The sequence below is a fragment of the Pezoporus flaviventris genome, unplaced genomic scaffold (assembly GCF_033815535.1).
Source record: "Pezoporus flaviventris isolate CSIRO_AGI_PZ_B2104156 unplaced genomic scaffold, CSIRO_AGI_Pfla_v1 ptg000049l, whole genome shotgun sequence".
Classification (NCBI taxonomy): Eukaryota; Metazoa; Chordata; class Aves; order Psittaciformes; family Psittacidae; genus Pezoporus; species Pezoporus flaviventris.
In genome coordinates this window covers 2,672,622-2,691,350 of record NW_026892597.1, presented here as the reverse complement: position 1 = coordinate 2,691,350, position 18,729 = coordinate 2,672,622, and the positions used below count along the sequence as shown (strand labels likewise).

At 58.7% G+C, this 18,729-nt stretch overlaps 1 protein-coding gene across 8 annotated transcripts in view; it reads left to right on the top strand.

Moving 5' to 3' along the window:
* The first annotated feature begins 245 nt into the window (after positions 1 to 245).
* The window catches only part of SBF1 (SET binding factor 1), a 58,335-nt gene continuing 39,851 nt past the window's right edge, over positions 246 to 18,729 (top strand). For all 8 annotated transcript variants that reach the window (XM_061468617.1, XM_061468615.1, XM_061468618.1 and 5 more), the window contains exon 1: positions 246 to 388. In XM_061468617.1, coding sequence (XP_061324601.1) covers positions 334 to 388 — 55 coding nt within the window. In that variant the 5' untranslated portion in view covers positions 246 to 333. The remainder of the gene's footprint in view (positions 389 to 18,729) is intronic.

Genomic DNA, 18,729 nt, shown 5'->3' with positions numbered 1-18,729 from the left:
AGCGCACAGGGCCCGCCCCGCCCCCCACTGCCGCGGTCCTCGCTCACATCCCCCCCCGTGCTCACGGACCGGCTCCCCGCGCACCGCGGGGGTCCCGCGCACCGGCGCCGCCGTGGCCCCGCCCCTTCCCCTCTCTCCCAATCAGCAGCCTCGCCCCGCCCCTCCCCGCGGGGATGACGCATGCGCGGTGGATTGGCCGTGAGAGGGGGCCAAGATGGCGGCGGTCGGCGGGGCGCACGGGCGGGCGGGGCGCGGGGCGGTGGCGGCGGGGCCGTGACCCCCGGTGACCCCCCCCCCGGGTGACCCCGCGGTGACCCCCGCGGTGATCCCGCCATGGCCCGCCTGGCCGACTACTTCGTCCTCGTGGGATACGACCCCGGCAAGCGCGGTGAGCCCGGGGCCGGGATGGGGCTGGGGTACGGAGCACGGGCACCCACACCGGGCACGGGCCCGCTCGGCCCCGGGGCGCGACAACAGCCCGGGGTGCGCGCCGCGCTCCAGCGACGTGGCGGGGACTCCGGAGGGGGGAGCGCGGCCGGGACCGGCGGCGGCACCGAGGGGGATGGAGCCCCGCAGCGGCCGCTGCCCCAAGGCCTTTCCCGGGCGCGGTTCCGCAGGCACCGGGCAGGGCGCAGGCCGCGGCACCGGGCTCCCCCCGCCCCTGCGCCGGGAAGCGCCACACGGGTCCTGCAGGCCTCGGCCCTGCCGCGGAGCCGCGGTTCGTTGTGCGGGACCGGTTTTGGTTGGGTTTTGGGGCTGTGTCCGTGATGTTCCCCCCGGCCCCGCGGGTTGGGGCACAGCGGCGCCGAGAGAGGGGGAGAGACGTGAGAGAGGGGGAGTGCGCCTGGAGCAGGGGTATCCCGGTGGATTCCCACCGAGAGCATCCAGGCTGGAACCGCGGAGGGGTTTGTTTTGGAAGGGACCTTAAAGCTCCTCCAGCTCCAACCCCTGCCACGGGCAGGGACCGCTTCCACTAGAGCAGCTTGCTCCAAGCCCCTGTGTCCAACCTGGCCTTGAACACTGCCAGGGATGGGGCAGCCACAGCTTCTCTGGGCACCCTGTGCCAGCGCCTCAGCACCCTCACAGGGAAGAGCTTCTGCCTAAGAGCTCAGCTCAGTCTCCCCTCTGGCAGGTTAAAGCCATTCCCCTTGGCCTGTCCCTACAGGCCCTTGTCCCAAACCCCTCTCCACATTTCCTGCAGCCCCTTTAGGCACTGGAGCTGCTCTCAGGTCTCCCCTTCAGGAGCCTTCTCTTCTCCAGGCTGACCCAGCCCAGCTCTCTCAGCCTGGCTCCAGAGCAGAGCTGCTCCAGCCCTCGCAGCATCTCTGTGGCCTCCTCTGGCCTCGCTCCAGCAGCTCCACGTCCCTCTTGTGCTGCTGCCCCAGAGCTTGACTCGGTTCCCAACCTGCTCATTCACAGATGCTGGTGCCTGGGTGGTTCTGAGCCTGCGCTGGAGCCAGGGATGGGGAATCCTTCCACACCCACCCGTGGGTCGGTGATGACAGGAGTTGTGGCTGGGAGCTCAGTTCCCACCCAGAGCGGCTGCACCGTTGTGTGGGTGCAATTCCCAGCTCTGGGGGCTCTCCCATGGGGACAGGAGCTCTGGGAAGCACAGTGCAGCTCCTGTGAGGGCCCATAGCAGGCAGGCCAAGGCACAGGCAGCCAGCGCAGAGGTTTGGTGTACCCTGCGCTCTCTGGTCCCGTGGTAGGTGTGATGGTGTTACTGTTGCAGGTGTTTTCCCCTGTGTCACAGCATCCCACAGCAACGGGGTGGGAAGCAGCCGTGCTCCCAGTGCCCTCAGTCGGATCCAGCCTGGGATTGCTGCAGGACATGGGCTGCCTGAGGTTTGCTGGTCTCCACAAGGCAAACACTTCACCCGTGTTCCTTGTCCTGAGGCTCCTGGGGCTGAGTAGGGATCAGTCACTGCCCACATCCTCCTGATGCTGTCTAGGAGTGGTTTGAGGCAGAAGAATGTTGCTCCTAGGTGATGTGGTTCATTGAGTGGGACATGAGGAAAGGAAGAGCTGACCCTTAATGAATTGTGTTCTTCTGACTGAGTGTTCACTCTCTGACTTCAGATCTCACCTGTCACATACAGAACAGGGGCTGGGCTGGTGCTGGTCACAGACCTAGCAGGACATCAGCCTCAGCTGGGAACCCATATCCAGGCACTGGGAGTAGAAAACCACAGCACGTGTCTGGTGGTCCCTGTCCCAGTAAAGCTAGTGTGTGTGTGGGTCTGAACTGAGCTGAGCGCAGGCACTGGCTGAGAGGGGATCATGGAACCACGGGATGGTTTGTGTTGGAATGGACCTTAAAGCTCCTGAGCCCCTGCCACGGGCAGGGACTCCTTCTGCTAGAGCAGCTTGCTCATAGATCTCATCTAATGAGCCCTGTCGAAACCAGGGCTGTGGCTGGGGGTGTGAGCCCTTCCCCAGGCTGTTCTGGCTGAGCAGGGCTGCAGTGGGATCTGTGGGGCTTCCTATGGCCATGGATGGAGACATGGGCACAGCCTCGGGGGTTACTTGCAGCCAGAGGTGTCTGCCCATGGTCGAATCTGCTCTGGTACACCTTGGGTGGGTGCTTTGCTCATGCTGCCGGTACAGCAGGGAACTGGGCATCTCTGCCATGGGTGGCAGCAGAATACAGGCAGGAAAGCCTTGAGGTGGGGAGCGGTGTCCTGCGAACCGTGGGGAGCTCTGCTGCAGAGCCTGAGTCCCTGTGCTGCTGAGGGGACACTGTCATGGGGTGAGGAGCCCCAGATTGGGGCATCCCCTCCAGAGAACCATTAGTGCATATTCTGGGCAGTGACAGCTAAAGCCAGACCCTTTCCCATCCCCATGTGCAGGTGTCTGAGCTGTGTGAGGGGTGCTTTGGATCAAGATGTGTGTCAGAGTGATGCTCTGACACCTCCCGCCCTGATCTGCCTGCTGGGATGTGAACACTGTTACTGGTTATTGGTTTTGGGGATTTTTTTGGGTTGCATCTTGTGTTTACCCAACACAGGAGGGGCGTGGAGCTGTTGGAGCGAGGCCAGAGAAGGCCATGGAGATGCTGCGAGGGCTGGAGCAGCTCTGCTCTGGAGCCAGGCTGAGAGAGCTGGGCTGGGTCAGCCTGGACAAGAGAAGGCTCCTGAAGGAGAGACCTGAGAGCAGCTCCAGTGCCTGAAGGGGCTGCAGGAAAGCTGGAGAGGGGCTTGGGACAAGGGCCTGCAGGGACAGGCCAAGGGGAATGGCTTTAACCTGCCAGAGGGGAGACTGAGATGAGCTCTGAGGCAGAAGCTCTTCCCTGTGAGGGTGCTGAGGCGCTGGCCCAGGGTGCCCAGAGAAGCTGTGGCTGCCCCATCCCTGGCAGTGTTCAAGGGCAGGTTGGACACAGGGGCTTGGAGCAAGCTGCTCTAGTGGAAGGGGTCCCTGCCCGTGGCAGGGGTTGGAACTGGATGAGCTTTAAGCTCCTTCCCACCCAAACCACCCTGTGAGTCTATGTATATCTTGCTCTCTGCGCTCCTGCTGTCACATCTCCTCCCTGCTGCAGCTCAGATGGTATTTGCAGGAAGGACAGGCTGCTCCTCTGGCAGTGACTAACTGCTGTACAGGTTGGGTTGGTCCCATAGAGCTGTAGCTTGGGCACAGGCTGTGCTGTACTGTGCTGTGCTGGCTATAAACACACCAGGGCTGTGGGGGACCCACTTGACACTGGGGAGTTCAGCTGTATGAGGGCTGGATGGGACCCTCTGCAGCAGTGGGGAGGGGGCTCAGCTCTGCCCACAGCTGGATGTGTGCAGCAGCAGTGATGGGTTTGCATGTGGTGAGGCGCTGTGGAGTTCCTGTATCAGTAGGGTTAATGGCTCGAGAGGGATGGGATTGGAGCTGGGGATGGGGAGTGGGGAAGCTCTGCAAGGGGGTGGGATCTGAGGTAGCTCTGTGTTGTCTTCAGAGAGAGAATCATGGGATGGTTTGCATTGGAAGGGACCTTAAAGTTCCTCCAGCTCCAACCCCTGCCACGGGCAGGGACCCCTTCCACTAGAGCAGCTTGCTCCAAGCCCCTGTGTCCAACCTGGCCTTGAACACTGCCAGGGATGGGGCAGCCACAGCTTCTCTGGGCACCCTGTGCCAGCGCCTCAGCACCCTCACAGGGAAGAGCTTCTGCCTAAGAGCTCATCTCAGTCTCCCCTCTGGCAGGTTAAAGCCATTCCCCTTGGCCTGTCCCTACAGGCCCTTGTCCAAAGCTCCTCTCCATCTTTCCTGCAGCCCCTTTGTGCCCGGGAGCTGCTCTGAAGCCTTCTCTTCTCCAGGCTGAACTAGCCCAGCTTCCTCTGTGCCCTCAGAAGGTGTTAATGTTGCTTAGTGCAGTTTTGTGAATCCAAAACCGAAAGTAAAGGTGCTGCAGGATGTGACCGCGGTGTCCCTGTGTCCTGGTTGGTGTCACTGTGCCTGGATCAGCTCTTGCACCTACATCCACGCGTCTGATGAGAGGGGCTGCTCCTGGGTACATGTGTGGAGCTGAGTGTGCCCAGCAGTGGGTATTTCATAGGTGAGGGTTGGCTGTGTTGTGTGATGATTGCTCACATATTCTGTGTAAATGAATGGGTTCCATTTCTTGGCTCTCATCCTGCTGCATGCAAATGATGCTTTGCAAAGGTGGGGCCTGTGGCTGCTCTTTGCCTCCGCAGCCAAGGGTTTTTCTGTGTGTGTCCCCTGTGGCCTGAGAGTCCCTAACAGCTCAACCCCAAACACGTTCAGTGTGGATGGAGGGCTCATCTGGGAGGGGTTTATGGAGCAGGATGAGTCTCAGCCTCCTCCTGCGGGGAATTACAAACACAGAGAACTCAAACGTGGGGATTTGGAGACGTGCGATTCTGCTGCTCCCAGCACAAGAGGGACGTGGAGCTGCTGGAACGAGTCCAGAAGAGGCCACAGAGATGCTGCGAGGGCTGGAGCAGCTCTGCTCTGGAGCCAGGCTGAGAGAGCTGTGAGGGTTTGGGGCTGCTCTGGCTGCTCATGGACCTCAGCAGGGTGGCTGTGGCATTTCCCGTGTCCCGTTGCAGTTGTGCATCCTGGAGCATCCCGCGGCACTCCGCATCCTCTGCCCTCAGCTCTCCTTCAGAGCACAGTGCTGTTCCCGCGCCAGGACTGTGCTTTGGGCACGTGGGTTCTGCTCCTGAGCTCGGGTGGAGGTGGAGGCTGCTGCTCGGAGGAAGCCAGCTCCGTGCTCGGGTGTCTCATCCCGAGATGTGTGTGACGCAGGTTCTGTCCCCATGCTCCGCCTGGGAACACGGATCCAGCAGGATCCATCCTGTGCTCCCCGAGGTGCTCACAGCTCCTGCACCTCCATGGCTGGGGCCGGTGCTGGGTGAGGAGCTGTGCTAACCCCAGGCAGAGCAGAGCTTTCGGTCTCATCCTGCTCTGCCCCACTGCTGGGCGCAGGCCCTGTGCCGCGCTGCAGTCCTGGCTGTGCTGCTCTGGGTGTCTGTGCAGCTCGCGCTGGTGGGAGGCGTTTCCAACTGGTAGTAAAAATACCCAGCGCTCTGTCATGTGTGGCCTGACCAAGTGACTCATGGCTTTGACTCAAACTGGTTCTTGTGATGCTCACATCCCGCAGATAAGCCCAAACTCTCACGTTGAGGTGTCTCCAGTGGTTGCTGATTGTGAGCTCTGTTTGCTGGATAAGTACTTGGTGGGGGGGGGGCTCAGAAAAAGGGAATGAATCCCTGTGCGTCCCATGTGCAGCACGGCACGTGGCAGTTACCTGGTGGTGTGGAGCATGGGGCTGTTAGAGCAGTCAGTGTGGATTCTGTCAAAGGGGGTCACCCCACACCACAGCATCCCAGGGGTGCTGGTTCTGCAGTTCTGGTCCCAGATCCTCTGTTCATCATAGAACCATGGAATCGTTTGGGTTGAAAGGGACCTTAAAGCTCATCCAGGTCCAAGCCCTGCCACGGGCAGGGACCCCTTCCACTAGAGCAGCTTGCTCCAAGCCCCTGTGTCCAACCTGGCCTTGAACACTGCCAGGGATGGGGCAGCCACAGCTTCTCTGACAACTCAGTACTTGTCTTACTCTCTTTGAACTCCTGCCCAGGAGCAGCTCCATGTGCTGCAGATCCAGATGCAGGGTGACAGATGCCAGACCAGGGACACAGGATTAGATCCTGCCGGATGGATGGGGAGGTGGGGTTGGTTCTGCAGTGCCTTGTTGACAGGTCCCATCACTGCAGTTTCCTTGAGGGGATCAGCAGGCATCAGTCCCGTGGTCTTTGTATGGGGCAACCAGTCCTGAAAGCCACAGTTGGCGCTATGCGGACACAGCAGGGATCATCTCCTCCTTGTGCACCCGCCACTGCGCACAGGCTGTGGTGTGCACAGGAGCACTGGGGTGTCTGCTCTGCTCTCCCCTCCCCACATCTCCTCCCATGGGTCTCCTCCTGCGGCTGCTTCCTGTGCTCGCTGTGGTGGTTGTGCACCGGCAGGTCCCGTCCCAAAGGTCACTGAGGGGGCTGAGGCTTTGACACGCTCTAAATAAGGCACCAGGAGCACCCTGGTGTAAATATTTCCATGGGCTCATCTCCGCAAGTGGTGAATCTGTGGTGTCCTGGGCATGGGCTGGGGCAGTTCCCAGTGCAGCTGCAGCCCCGTGTCTGGGGCAACAACAAGAGGGACGTGGAGCTGCTGGAGTGAGGCCAGAGGAGGCCACGGAGATGCTGCAAGGGCTGGAGCAGCTCTGCTCTGGAGCCAGGCTGAGAGAGCTGGGCTGGGTCATCCTGGAGAAGAGAAGGCTCCTGAAGGGGGAACTAAAGGGGCTGCAGAAAAGCTGGAGCGGGGCTTTGGACAAGGGCCTGTAGGAACAGGCCAAGGGGAATGGATTTAACCTGCCAGAGGTGAGGCTGAGCTGAGCTCTTAGGCAGAAGCTCTTCCCTGTGAGGGTGCTGAGGCGCTGGCACAGGGTGCCCAGAGAAGCTGTGGCTGCCCCATCCCTGGCAGTGTTCAAGGCCAGGTTGGACACAGGGGCTTGGAGCAAGCTGCTCTAGTGGAAGGTGTCCCTGCCCATGATAGGGCTTAGAGCTGGATGAGTTTTAAGGTCCCTTCAACCCAAGCTGTTCCCTGATTCTATGATGTTGCTTCAGACGAATGGATAGTTCTCTCTGCCCCATGCTGGGTAATGCACCACGGATGTGTTTGACGTCTGTATGGTCACTGCAGCAGTACCCATGCTGGATGAACGGCCTCCAATGGTTGAATGCTCTGGTTGAGCATGATGGGTTCCTCCCCATCATGAGCAGGGTCCCCCACCCTGGGCTGGCTTCAGCCGGAGCTGCTGTTGGTGTGTGTGAGACACATTGATCACAATGTGGGGCCGTGGGGAGCAGGAGGAGGCAACTCCTGTCTGCAGAGATGCTGTCCGTGTTCCTCGGCTCTTACTGACACTCTGCTGCCAGTTGGGATCTGTCACATTTCTTCCTCTTTTCCTTCCATGGGCGATGGAATCCTGCAGTTTGACTGCACCGCATTCCCTTTTCCCATTTCCAGTGCTGGGATGTGCCAGGCTGGAAAAGCAGCAGCCGTTTTAGGGATCCAGAAACACAAACAGAACCCCAGGTAGGAGCATGCCCTGGAGTTCCCTGTGCTCCAGGCAGGAGGAGTTAACCCTCAAACCCCTTTGGTTCCTTACCCTGAGAGCTTCTCCTCCACCTCTCACCGTGGTTGTGGTGTGGAGCCCTCCGGCACTGGGTGCTTGGTTTTCCTCTATGTGGCTACAGCTCTTCTTGACCACTAAATGCTCTGGTAATGTCAAAGCAGAGCCTGCAGGCACCTTGGGGCAGGATCCTCCTGCTCCTGGGAATGTGTCTCTGCTGTGTTGCAGTCCTGTTTCTCCCTCTTCCAGTTTAGCAGCTGGTAGCAGGAGGCACGGAGGGTTTGGTGGTGGTGGCAACAGTTAGTGGTGAGAAGGGGCAGGCGATGCAGGCCATCTAGAATGGACTGGGTTTGTGTTGGAAGGGCCCTTAAAGCTCCTCCAGTTCCAGTCCGCTGCCATGAGCAGGGACACCTTACTCTAGAGCAGGTTGGTCCAAGCCCTGTCCAACCTCTCCTCTCCCAGAGCAAAGGCCTTTGTGTCACCCTGGTTACAGTGGGTGTTCTGCTGTGGCTCTCAAGTGCCGAGGTGGGTTTGCAGGAACAGCCCAACCTCTTGGGCAGCTGCTGCCCTGTAGCTGCCTTTCAGGTCCCTGCATGTTCATTCTCTGTTTCTGAAGGGGTTGATGCGGAGGATGCAGCAGGAAGCTCTGTGAGGAGGAAACCCCCAGGTCTGTCTGTGTGTCTGAGCTCACTGGCTCTGTTCCTGTGTTGTGGGCAGCCGGAGGAAGCACGGCAGAAACCTGGTCCCACTGCTTGCGGCTCTGCACAGCATCTTCCTCCCCAGGCCAGGGCCTCCCAACCTGCTGATTGCATAGATAGCTGCTGAAGCACAGGGACAGCGAGGGGTGAGTGGTGACACCAGCACAGCTTCACCAGGAGCAAATACCTGGTCAATTTGGTGGCCGCTGTGGCGGGGCCATCATGTTGGTGGACAAGGGAAGAGCAACTGATGTCATCTGCCTGCCCTTGTGGAAGGTGTTCGGTACTGTCCTACACAATATCCTTGTCTCTAAGGTGGAGAGGCATGGATCTGATAGATGGACTACTTGGTGGATAAGGAATTGGTTGGATGGTTGCACTCAAGAGAGTTGTGGTCAATGGTTCAATGCCCAAGTGAGACCAGTGGTGTCCCTCAGGGGTTGGTGTTGAGACCGATCCTGTTCAGCATCTTTGTTGGTGACATGGACACTGGGATCAAGCACCCTCAGCACATTTGTGATGACATGGAGCTGTGTGGTGGCGTGACACAGTGGTGGGAAGGGATGGGATCTAGAGGGACCTGGCCAGGCTGGAGAGGTGGGACTGTGTGAACCTCATGTTGTTCAACACGCCAAGGGCAAGGTCCTGCACGTGGGTTGGGGCGGTCTCAGGCTAGAGAACTGGAAATGGGTCTCTCCAAGGGGCACTGTTGGAGCTGAACCCCAGCAGATGACATCCTCCTCTGCTCCTCCTGCCCCTGTTGTGCCATGTCTCTGCGGTGGGAGCGTCGGCTGGGACATCCCTGCCCGGTGAGCACAGAGTGGGACCGTGTCTGGCACTCACCTCCAGACATGTCTGCTCTGTTCAGTGCTGCCCAGCTGAGGCTGGAGGATGCTGCTGGCTGTGGTGGCAATGGGGGGACCCCAGGAATGTGTCGTGGGGTGGGTTTAGACAGGGGCACCAGCCGAGACACACGGGGTGAGTGGTGCTGGTGGAGAAGCAGCACCTTGGGTGGCACTTTGGATTTGGACTGGTACGACTGGGGTTCCTTTGGGAAGGTGCTGATAGGAAATGAGGAGAGCCAAGCTGCAGGTAGTATGGATGTGACCTTAGCAGACCTGTTTGGGAAAGAGGTCAGACTAGGTGTGGTGAGTGTAGTGTTCCGGGGAGAGCCTGCTCCAGGTCAGCTTCCTACTGAGAAGAATGAGGCCTGTGCTGGTCCGTGCAGTAGTTACCTGCAGGAGTGACTCCTGAGGGTTACCAGTGAGGCAAAGAGCTCAAACATTACCTCTAGTGAAGTGTTAGGTCTTAATGTGGATGAGAAAATCTGTGGTGATGTTGGAAAGGCCTGTTGAGGTGCTGCCGCCTCACTGGAATCATGGAACCCCAGATTGGGTTGTGTTGAAGGGACCTTCTCACCTTCCCCTGGATGTGGACTCACAAACACTTAATGTACCCATAAGCCATGGAAGGAAACAGCTCATGTTCTGGTGACTGTTGTAACTGGTGATCCTGGTTGGAGCCAGGCAGCATCGTTCCTCCTCGTGTGGTGTGCAGAGATTCATCCTCTTGGCTGCTCAGAGACTGAACAGCCCTGGCTTTCTGCATGTGTCCTGCTGCATCCCACAGCTGATGATTCAGAGACCAAAGCCCTGAGCTTCCATGGAACACTCATCCCATGACTGCACCCAGCACCAGACCCGCAGCCACTGAGCCTCTGGAGAGCAGCCCTGGCAGAGCTGTCTCATTGCAGCCTGAGCCTGATGACAGCCCATGGTTATCCTCCCTGGCCTGGTGCCACCACGGAGTCGTCGTGTTCACAAGAAAGGGACAGGCAGGAAAGCTCGAAAGGGGCTTTGGACAAGCTCCTGTAGAGGCAGGACCAAGGGAACGGTTTTAACCTGCCAGAGGGGATCCTTTATTTGCAGAATTTGAATGTCCATCACAGAATCATGAATCCCAAGTTGGGAGGGACCTCAAAGATCATCTGCTCCAATCTTTGCAGGCACAGCATGACCTAGAGGAGATGTCCCAGTGCTCTGTCCAGCCCAGTCTTAACAGTGTCCAATGTTGGAGAGTCAGCACTTCCCTGGGGACGTTATTGCAATGGCTGGTGGTTCTCATTGGGAATGGTTTTCCTCTTGAGTCCAGCTGAAATCTCCCCAGGAACTTGTGTCAATCAGAGCAGCTCCTTCCCTTGTGCTATCAGACAACAGCTTTTGAGCAGCAGTGCCACCACCTCACTGCAATGTCCCTGCAAACCAGCTCCTGGTTCCTTTGGGTTAGAGATTTATGGACCTTGCCAATCCTGGGTGAGGTGATGAAGTGTCAGGAAGTGGGAGGGTACCTGGGGAGGCCACAAGAGCAGGAGCCTGTACCTGCTGCCTTACCTTCTCCTGCACCCGCTGTTGATCCCCGCTGAGCTCACACGCTGCTCCTTGCCCATCTCGGTGCTCTGCTGGCTGAAGTTCTGCTCCTGGTGCTGTTGGCTCTTGTCATTCTGAAGACAAAAGTGCGTTGTTGAGGGCTGGAGGTGCCCCACAGGAAGCTGGGTTTGATGGGCGGCACATCTCCTTTTTTTCCTTACATAGCCACAACCACTGCACTGCATTGCAGTGACCAGGGCAAGGAGAGGGTCTGGAGGAGCAGTGGGTGCTCCAGGAGGAGCATCTCTGCGTGCTGTCTGCTCATGACACCCCTGGGCATCCTCCAGAGCTGGAGTACACTCACATCCCAGCCGGTGCCTTCAGCCAGCTCCTATCCATGTTCCATCCTGGAACATGGATACACGTGTGTGTGAATCATAGAGTCATGGAATAGGTTGGGTTGGAAGGGACCTTAAAGCTCGTCCAGCTCTAGCCCCCTGCCACGGCCGGGGACACCTTCCACTAGAGCAGGTTGCTTTTTAAGTGCTGAGGAATAGCTGGACTTGAAGAGCTTGAAGGTATTTTCCAACCTGGTTGATCCTAACCACCAGGCAGGCACTGGCTCCTTTCCCGGTGCCCCTGTGTCAGCTCTAGGGCTCGGGCTGCTGTGGGTCTGTGGGACATGAGCCCTGTGAGCGCTGTAGCCACAGCAGAAAGCCCAGTCCAGTGAGGAACTGGGGGTGCAGAAGCTGAAGCCCGAGGGTGGGTGTTGGTTCTCCATCCCAGAGCAGTCTGTAACGGGGGTGTTCTCAGTTCTGTTCAGCATCAGCCGCTTCCTGCTCTGGGCTGGCTGTATGGCTCATATGGAGAGGTTCTTGCAGGAACTGAGCTGCTTCGCTTCTCCTTAACCCTCCATCTGCTCCCCCTCCAGGAGAGTTAACAACCTTCTTAGAATCACACAATCCAGACTGGTTTGGGTTAAAGGGGCCTTAAAGCTCATCCAGTTCCAGCCCCTGCCATGGGCAGGGACACCTTCCACTAGAGCAGCTTGCTCCAAGCCCCTGTGTCCAGCCTGGCCTTGAACACTGCCAGGGATGGGGCAGCCACAGCTTCTCTGGGCACCCTGTGCCAGCGCCTCAGCACCCTCACAGGGAAGAGCTTCTGCCTTAGATCTAACCTGGACTTCCCCTGTTTAAGTCCTGTGAGGGACCTCCACTGGTGCTGCAGCTGGAGCCTGGCACCGCATCCACTGACTTCCCAGCCACAGCCAGCACAGCCCATGACCCCCCAGTGCCCTAAACACGCACCAGTAACCCAGGGTAAGGTGCTGTTCCCCTCCAGGCCCAGTGAGGATTCTGCTGGGAGGCTGTGGCTGGCTTGAGTGGGTGATGGCTGCTGGAGGGATCATCTTGGCTGAGTTGTCTTCTTACTTGGGTCCTTCTGTTTGGACGTTAAAGCTGATGGAGTGATCATTCCTGTAAGGCTGCTTTGCACTGTGGCTCCAGGGTGGATGGAATGCTGATGGTTGGGCTGAGCATGGTGGTCTCTGGAAGAACCCTTCCAGTGCCCTGTGGAGCTCTGCCTGCTTATGGCAGCTTGTGCCATGACCGATGGCTGATCAGCAGCACTTGGGCACACTTTGGGCCAACAGAGTGAGTGTGATAACAGCAGAGCTTCCCTGCAGGGTTAGTAATGTACTTGAGAGAATATTTCCTCCTGTTTCCACACTTAGAATTGTGGAACCAACTGGGCTGGAAGAGAGCTTTGAGCTCATCCAGTCCAGCCATTCCCAGCACTGCCAAGGCCACCACTGCCCCATGGCACTGAGGCCTCCTCTCCACGCTGTGTGAACCCTTGCAGGGACGGTGCCTGCAGCCCTGCCCTGGGCAGCCTGTTCCAATGCCTGAGCACCCTCTGGGGCAGGAATTGTTCCTCAGCTCCATCTAAACCTGCCCTGGGGCAGCTTGAGGCCGTTTCCTCTTGTCCCATCCCTTGTTCCTTGGGAGCAGAGCCCAGCCCCTCCTGGCTCCATCCTCCTGGCAGCACCCCCTCATGCTGGGGTGCTCACACCACCCGAGGTGTCTGCGCCTCTCTCCATGCTCCCTGATGTCCCGTGCGTGGCGGGGCTGCGGCAGGGCCGTGGGGCTCCTCGTGCTGTTTTTAGTGCCCTTGCTCTGTAATTACAGGCCCGGGGGCAGCGGGGCCGGTGCCGGCTCCCAGGGCAGCTGCTGGAATGTGGCAGCGGGTAAAAATAGAGCCGGTTCCTCCCAGCGCCGCTTATAGCCCTCGCCACGCGCCCGCCGTGCGTGTGTGAGCTGTGCCGTGCGCTCCGTGCCGCAGGGACCCCGGCGCTGTGACAGCGCTGATGGTGGGAGCCTCCTCCTGGCCCTGCCGCGGCACGGAGAGAGGGATGTGGGATGTGGGATGAAATGGGAGCAGGATAAACCAGTTCCATCCCCGCATCCAGACACGTGGCTCTCCAGTGCTCCCAATGGGAGCCGGGTCCCTCCCCAGGGGGTATGGGCAGCATTCCTGCCCCGAGGCTGCACCAGCTGCGGTTCTCACTGCCATCCCCTCCCATCCAGCTCCCCAGGGTGGTTTGTGCTGTGGAAACACGTCTAGGCTGTGAGGTTGTGGATGGGCACGTCCCGAGCACTGAGCCTGGCCTGGATGAGCCGGGAGCTGGGAGCATCTTGGGGTGCTGCTGGTGCAGGATGAGACCCGTCTGTGTCCCGGTGTCAGTGCAGCTCCTCAGGGAATCCTTTGGGAAGTTATGGAATATGGTGGCACTTCATAGGGCTTCATAGACTGAGTGTTGCTGTGGAGGTGAAGGACTGAGCATGTTTATATACATCTGCCTAAGAGCTCATCTCAGCCCCTCCTCTGGCAGGTTAAAGCCATTCCCCTTGGCCTGTCCCTACAGGCCCCTGTCCAAAGCCCCTCTCCAGCTTTCCTGCAGCCCCTTTAGGCACTGGAGCTGCTCTCAGGTCTCCCCTTCAGGAGCCTTCTCTTCTCCAGGCTGACCCAGCCCAGCTCTCTCAGCCTGGCTCCAGAGCAGAGCTGCTCCAGCCCTCGCAGCATCTCCATGGCCTCCTCTGGCTTCGCACCAACAGCTCCACGTCCTTTTTAATCTCCTTAATGCGAATCATGAGGTTTGTGTCTGTCAAACATCAGCAGTTCTGCTCTGGACGTAGCCGTTACAGCATGGAACTGTCCTGCCCTGTCCCTCAGCTGCTCCCGGTGTCCGGTACCTCACAGCCCCAGGCTGGCCCAGCTCTGGTGTGCTCGGGGTTATTAACTCCTGGCTTGAGCCTGGTCTGGTAGAGGCACCGGCTCTCTCCAGCTGGGAGGAGACGGAATCGTGGAATCATAGAATCATAGAACCAACCAGGTTGGAAAAGCCCTTTAAGCTCATCCAGTCCAACCTTACCCCAGCAGTGCCAAGGCCACCACTGCCCCATGGCACTGAGGCCTTGTCTCCACGGTGTGTGAACACTTGCAGGGACGGTGACTGCAGCCCTGCCCTGGGCAGCCTGTTCCAATGCCTGAGCACCCTCTGGGGCAGGAATTGTTCCTCAGCTCCATCTAAACCTGCCCTGGTGCAGCTTGAGGCTGTTTCCTCTTGTCCCATCCCTTGTTCCTTGGGAGCAGAGCCCAGCCCCTCCTGGCTCCATCCTCCTCAGGCACTTGTAGGGAGCCATCAGGTCTCCCTGAGCCCATGCTCTGTTATAATGTCATTTGTGCAGTCTTCCAGTGACAGCTGTGGGACACTGAGAACCAGGACTGTGTTAATCTGAATTTGTAGGTGTCCTGTGTGGGGTGGTCTCATCCTTTGCAGGACTTGGGGACCACTGTTGGCACCTCACTAAGGGCACAGTGGATGGAGAGTGCTAGTGTGGGGCAGTGGAGGACCATGAGTCCTCTGCAGGTGCCTGGGTGAGGTTTGATGCTTTGCTGCTGCTCTGGGACCTTCCCAAGCAACATTTGCAGACACTTGAGGTTGGGGAGTTCCCGTTGTGGGGAGATTCCCTCTGCAGCCTCGATAGAGTTTTGTTCTGCTTTGTGGCAAACTGGAGTCTCCAGAAACTTAGACAAAAATGATGGATTTAAGCTGGAGATTTGGGGATTCAGTTGCAAATCTGACCAGGAGGAGCTCTTTTCAGTGGGGTTGGAGCAAGGAGGACCCTTGTCGTGTGTCCAGGAGTGTGAATCTGTCTCTGGTCACCCCATGCCTCATGCTGTGCACCACCATGCTTCAGGTGGAGCAAAGACCTTGACATGGAGCAAAGACATGCTCCTTGGGACCAGCTCCTTGCTCGAGACAGCAAACCCCAAACTCAAGTCAGTGTTTCCAGTTGGGTGGAGGATGCTGCTCCCAGCAGCTTCCATAGCTCTGCATCCCTCCTGGTGACTCCGTGTTGGGATGAACCTCCTGGTCACATCTCACTTCTCTGTCAGAGTGCCTGCTGCTGCTACATCACAACTCACAATGCTGCAGCTCAGTCTGATGCAGTTCCTGTGCTGTCGGGATCTGGGGCTGGTGTTTGGAGGCTGATCCAAAGGCATGCAGCCCCAGTGCAGGCTGGAGCATCTGAAGCTCTCCATGGCATGGTGCATGTGATGCTTTGGGTGGCTGTTGCTCTGATGCTGTGTCAGGCCCCAGGTATTTATGATGGGAGGGGTTTGGGAAGGGCCATTGGGCGCTGGCAGGGAGCAGGTTCCCAGCAGGGCCATGGCAGAGCAAGGGCAGGAGCTGTGAACCCTCATCCCTGCCCCTGCCTGCCCCCCGGGCCAGGCGGTGCTTCCCGGGAGCAGCTCTCGGAAGCAGGAGGAGTTTTTCATTTAATGACTTCCTCTTGTGTTTCTAAAGATAAACACGGCTCCTGCAGCCGTGCCAGGACAGCAGAGCCTGGCCCGAGCCCAGCCCGGGCTTTGGCTCTGGCTCTGGGGATGGCTCCATAGACAGGGGTAAACCTCTCCCAGCAGCTCCTGCCCTGGATGGATTCTTCCAGGCCGAATGGGAGGTTCTGCTGAGCGGGACCATCTGGATCCCCAGAAACCAACCTCATCCTGGGCTGCACCCCCAGAGCGTGAGTAGCTGGTCCAGGAGGGGTTCCTGCAGGGACAGGACAAGCGGAATGGTTTTAACCTGCCAGAGGGGAGACTGAGATGAGCTCTTAGGCGGAAGCTCTTCCCTGTGAGGGTGCTGAGGCGCTGGCACAGGGTGCCCAGAGAAGCTGTGGCTGCCCCATCCCTGGCAGTGTTCAAGGCCAGGCTGGACACAGGGGCTTGGAGCAAGCTGCTCTAGTGGAAGGTGTCCCTGCCCGTGGCAGGGGTTGGAACTGGATGAGTTTTAAGGTCCCTTCCACAAAAAACATTCCATGACTCTGATCCCTCCTGACCCATTCCACCATTTGCCCTGGCCATGCAGCAAGGCAGCTGAGGGTCATCCTGGAAGCATCGTGCTGAAGCACAGCAGCTTCTGCCTTGTTGGGAGGTCCAAGTGGACCTCTTCTTGGGGGCCCAGGGGAGTGAGAGAGGAACCGGCTCCACATCCCTGTAGGTCCATGGGGACTCCTGGTGTTTTCCAGCCCTAAGCCCTTGCCCTGCAGTGTGTCCAGCCCTGTTGGGTTTGCAGCTCACAGGTCCTGCTGCTGCCTGCAGTGAGGTGCTGCTGAGGAGCTCTGGTCACCTACTTACTGCCCGGTGCCACATACCCACCGGCCAGAGGGATGGGATCTCACCATGGGATCTCACCAGCACTTCTCAACCTTAATTTGAGAGCGAATAGGAGCAGTTTTAAAGAAGGTAATGACAGCTCAGGGATGGGAGCAGGGCCCGGGGAAGGGATAGTGTGAAAATAGCAGGTGAGGAACACCACCATCCACTTCTCCAGGAGCTTTAATTTTAGCTCTTCTGTAAACACCTCAGCCCTAAGAGGCTCATCCAGAGGCATCCCCAGGAGCCAGTGAGGTGCTGTGCTGGGAAAACACGAGCTGGACTCGCTGGCAGCTGTGTTTCTGCAGGATCTGCTCAAGGATGGGAGTGAGGGATCCCAAAGTGGAGGCTTTAGCCTGCCTTTGGGAGATGTTCCATTGCTGGAAGGAGCTTTCCCAGCCATGAGCCGGTCAGGTTTTGATGGGAGTCACATGTAGACGATTTCCTTCGCCACCCGCTTCTGCCTTGGGTCCATCCCAAGTGTGTGTCCCTCTGATCACTATCGTCCTGTGTTTACAGAGAGCAGCCACGTCCTCAGACATCTCCCAGCCATCGCTAAACACACACTGAGGTCATCTTCCCTATGTTCTGTTCTTACATGAACGCAGGACAGGAGTCGTGTTTGGGTGCGACTGTGCCTCATAGGAGAGACTTTTGCCTTAAATCTCTGCTCTAGTGGAAGGTGTCTCTGCCTGTGGCAGGGGGTTGGGACTGGTCCTTTCCAATCCAAACCATTCCATGATTCTGTGAAAAAGACCTTTGTAAGATCCCAGGGTGTCTCTGTCCTGCTCCGGTCCTGCAGCATCCGGCTGCATGTCCTGTGCCAGGTTCAGATCTGCTGCCTTGTCCTGTCCCTACAGGCCCTTGTCCCAAGCCCCTCTCCAGCTTTCCTGCAGCCCCTTCAGGCACTGGAGCTGCTCTCAGGTCTCCCCTTCAGGAGCCTTCTCTTCTCCAGGCTGCCCCAGCCCAGCTCTCTCAGCCTGGCTCCAGAGCAGAGCTGCTCCAGCCCTCGCAGCATCTCCGTGGCCTCCTCTGGCCTCTCTCCAACAGCTCCACGTCCCTCTTGTATTGTTGCCCTAGAGCTGGATGAGGACTGCAGGGGGGTCTTCCCAGAGCGCAGCAAAGGGCAGGATCCCCTCTCTGAGCTGCTGCTCACGCTGGGTTGGGGTGGGCTCAGGGATGGGCTGCACAGTGCCCGGGGGTTGGGGGGCAGGGGGGCAGCCCAGCCCCACACACAGCCCTTTTGTTCTGCTCCATAGAAAGGCCATTCTTTGTGCTGATTTCAGAGGGACATAAGGAGGAACAGAGCTGTCATTGTCCCCCCGCAGACACTCCTCTGTTGTCGGGGGCCGCTGTGCCCGCCGGTGCGCTGGAGTTGGTGGGACGGGGAAGGACGTGTGTCTCATGGATGGGGTTGGGCTCTGTCTGAATCCCCATTTCTGCCTTATTCTCCCTCTTTGTTGTTATAAATCATCCAAAGCTTTGTCCTGCTCCTCTGTGTGCTGACTCCAGGTAGCAGCAGTGGACGTGGTAGTCCTGCCTTTCTCATGAGGACAGTTTGATAGGTCGTCTTGTAGGAAGCTTTGAGAGCAGTGGGCTGAACACAGCAGCCTGGATGTGAGGGTCTCACACCTAGGGAGGATCCAGGAGCTTTGCGCTGACAGGACCTTAAAGCTCCTGTCATGAGCAGGGACACCTTCCACTGGAGCAGCTTGCTTCAAGCCCCTGTGTCCAGCCTGGCCCTGAGCACTGCCAAGGATGGGGCAGCCACAGCTTCTCTGGGCACCCTGTGCCAGCGCCTCCCTGCCCTTCCTCCCCGTCTCTTCCTGCTCTTCCCATGCATGGGGTGTCTCTGGAGAGCTCTTGTTCTCCCCCCAGCACCGTGCCCTGTTCCCTGTGCCCTGCTGTGTCTCTGCCAGGAGCCAGCTCCTTGCCCTGATCAGCACTGCGTTGCTCCAGGACCTGCTGCCAGGTCGGTTGTGCCATAGCTCTGGTTGATGCAACAGCTCCTACCTGTTGCGGGGCCGTTGCCCAAGCGGGGCTGGAGGTGAGCTGTGAGGGTGACGTGGATCCCTGCTCGTTCCAGCACTGACCTGCTCGCTGGCCTGGGAATGGTGTGCAGCGCAGGGAAGAGGCTCTCGGCATGGTTTGGGTTCCTTGCATCACTCACTGCAGAGCCCAGCAGTGAGAGCTCTTGGCAGCAGCTTCAGGGCCTCGTGTGTTTCATGGCTTGGTGCCCTGTGGTTGGTGCTGCTCTGTAGGGAGCCACCGCCACAGCTGTGGTCGGTGCTCCGGAGCACGCAGTGGTTTGTGATTT